Raw genomic sequence first — 2,742 nt, 5'->3', positions numbered from 1 at the left:
ACCCAGACTCTGCAGGCACATCCTACAGTTCACAAATCCGGGGGAGATGGAGGTTGGTGAGAGACCATGCTCAGCCCAGGCTGTCAGACACAGCTCCGCTGTGCTGTCACAGTCACTCCTGTCACGTCAAAATCCCAGACTTCTATTCCACAGTGATAGCTACAACAGAGAGGTCAAGTTCTTTTCCCCTTAGATTTGAAACCCGTCTCAGTTTGTGTTCAAAAACAGCTTTTACCCATCAAACCCAAAGCTACTTCATACTGTATTCTAAAACACCCCACTCCCAGACCCAGCCAGAATTACTGACCCAGCTCAGGGCAACTGCTGCAACCCTTCTCGGACAAAGCTCTTACCTAGGAGACCAAGTGGAAGGTCTTGCCTAAAGGGGAAATAAAGAGCGACAGAGCAGCTTTGCTGTCACAGGTGTGTCTAAAAGTAAGCAGCAATATTCACTACAAACAACCTACTTTCATACACAAATGTATATCCAGAGAAGTTGGCTCCCAGATCCTCTGGAAGCCAAAATGCATAACATGTTATTAAATACAACACTTCAGCAAGGAGAAGACTTCTAAACAAGGAAGACCAAGGCATAGCTAATTACTTGGGAATCCAATGCAGAGAAAGCACATTTTGCTGCTTGTATCCGAGGATTTATTAAAAATATATTTTCAATATAAAAAGTATAAAATAATTACTACTTTGGCTTGGGAAAAAACCCAAAAACAACAGCAGTGGTTCTGATTTTCAAGCAAAAAAAATTATCCAGTGATGATTTCCATCTAGTTCCTTCTTTTTAAAAAGATTCCTAAATGAGAAACAGGCGAATCTGTCTCTCCAGATAATATGTGCCAGCTCATGAGAACTTCACAAAGTTATTGCTTTTATTTTCTTCCACAGAAGAGTTGAGTCTCAGTCCTACTCATGTGCCCACACCACATCACAGTAAGACTAGTCCTGGGTGCTCAGCAAGTTTCAAACTGTGTAAGTGCCTGGGGAAAAAGGTGCTGGAGAAATCAGGAAAGTAATGATTACTTGGCAGCAAAACATAGTGGGGAAAGTGGTGGGAAAGCTTTCCCTCCTGCCATCTGTCTGGCTTTCCAGGGAGAGCCACTCTAGCACCGAGACCAAGTGCTAATTGCTGCATGTCCCAAGTAATTTGTATCATGCCATGCAATATGGATTGGACAAGCAGTATCTTCTAGTAAATGCCAACATCAAATAAACAGAGGGAAAAAACCAACTTCTCTATCCATCCCTAACAAACACCCAGATGTACAGTGTTACTTCCCATATATTTATAGAGCCACCACACAGCACTAATGAGAAACGAGCCAGACAGAGTTCACAAGAGGAGAGCTGCACACACAGTGCAGCCACACCCCACCATCCATCCCTCCAGACAGCAACAGTGCTGCGAAAGGAACAGCTTGCCCCTTTCTAAAGGGTTAAAACAACATTTATAATCTTTATATTAAACAGCAGTTCGACCAGTTCACCCACCGCGGGGTCAACATAAGGCAGAACAGAACAGAGGGTTTATTTTAAGTACAGGTTTATGCAAAGTTGGTAACAGCTGAGGAGACAGCGTCACCTCTGTGATCCAGCTGGTCCTGGAGCCGTGCAAACTCTGCAAGTTCATTCAGCTCCTGGAACTGCCTGTCTGTTTTATGGCTCACCAGTGACCGGTAGAAGTGCACTGCAAACACAATGAAAATCAATCCAAAGGGCACCATAATGGACGTGGACGCAATGGCTGCTGCCTGTCCTGATGTCATGGTAGAGCTGCTGTTCTGGGGGCTATTATCATTTTTCTTCTCCAAAGGAAGAAACTTCACCCAGCACAGTAACACCACCTCTGCAAGAAAGAGCAGAGTCCCAATGACAGTGGAAAAGGCCCAGGCAAGCTCGATGTGCCGATGCATGCGCTCGTGGGGAGATTCCTTGACAGAGTTGAGATTATGCACATTGCTAACAGCCTCTATATTCGGGAGAATGCAGGTACTTATCATGAGTGCAAAAAGGTGAACTGCAACGAGCACAGTAGTGCAGGCACTGAAGGCTATCAAGAGCCCTGGAGGATACTCGTGTCCTGCGTCGAGCTGAACTTCAACCATAGCCACCTGGAAAGGAAGGGGGAGAGAGAGAGAGAGAGAGGCAGTTACCTACCTTACATATTATTTGACTATAGATCATTTAAAGTTTAAACCACATTTCCAGGAAATCATCTGATCCAAACAAAATAAGTCTGCATTTACATTTCTCTTTATGTCAGTCTGCACCCTTTTCATTAGACCCAAACTTAGATCTGAGCTATCAAGCAAAAGTAACTTTTCATACTTACTGCTCTGTTGTGAGCAAACCTCAGTATGCACAAAAGCTGTTCATGAACCACCACTCTGCCACCTCCCGCTCATGCCAGCAAAACAGCTGAACTTGGTGAACAACATACTCCTTAAGTGAAACATGTCTTCTTTCATGTTACAGCATTGAGGCAACATTTGATCTTTCACTCCATCCTGGGTACTAGGAAATGTTTTGTGTCCCACACAACATGGGGCACTGTAGAAAGTCTTTTGCAGTATCTATAACAGCTGCAAAAGCAGCAAGAACATTCTAACCTCACTATTTTGCAGGAGCTTGGCTAAGCTACACCTAGTGCTGGATCCCACCTCCTTACACATGTCCCAGGACACCAGAACTCTTAATCACTAATGCACCAAAGATATTAAGTCAACCAAG

The 2,742-nt window shown here is 44.2% G+C and overlaps 1 protein-coding gene across 1 annotated transcript; it reads right to left on the bottom strand.

The window, feature by feature from the left end:
- Positions 1 to 1,519: 1,519 nt before the first annotated feature.
- Positions 1,520 to 2,120, bottom strand: LOC103808385 (calcium release-activated calcium channel protein 1). Its single transcript, XM_009081167.1, has one exon. The coding sequence runs from the start codon at positions 2,115 to 2,117 to the stop codon at positions 1,557 to 1,559; it is 561 nt and encodes a 186-aa protein (XP_009079415.1). The 5' UTR covers positions 2,118 to 2,120; the 3' UTR covers positions 1,520 to 1,556.
- Positions 2,121 to 2,742: the final 622 nt, after the last annotated feature.

The sequence above is a fragment of the Acanthisitta chloris genome, unplaced genomic scaffold (genome assembly GCF_000695815.1).
Source record: "Acanthisitta chloris isolate BGI_N310 unplaced genomic scaffold, ASM69581v1 scaffold15838, whole genome shotgun sequence".
NCBI lineage: Eukaryota > Metazoa > Chordata > Aves > Passeriformes > Acanthisittidae > Acanthisitta > Acanthisitta chloris.
The sequence above is the reverse complement of the archived record's forward strand: the minus strand, read 5'-3'. Positions and strand labels throughout refer to the sequence as shown.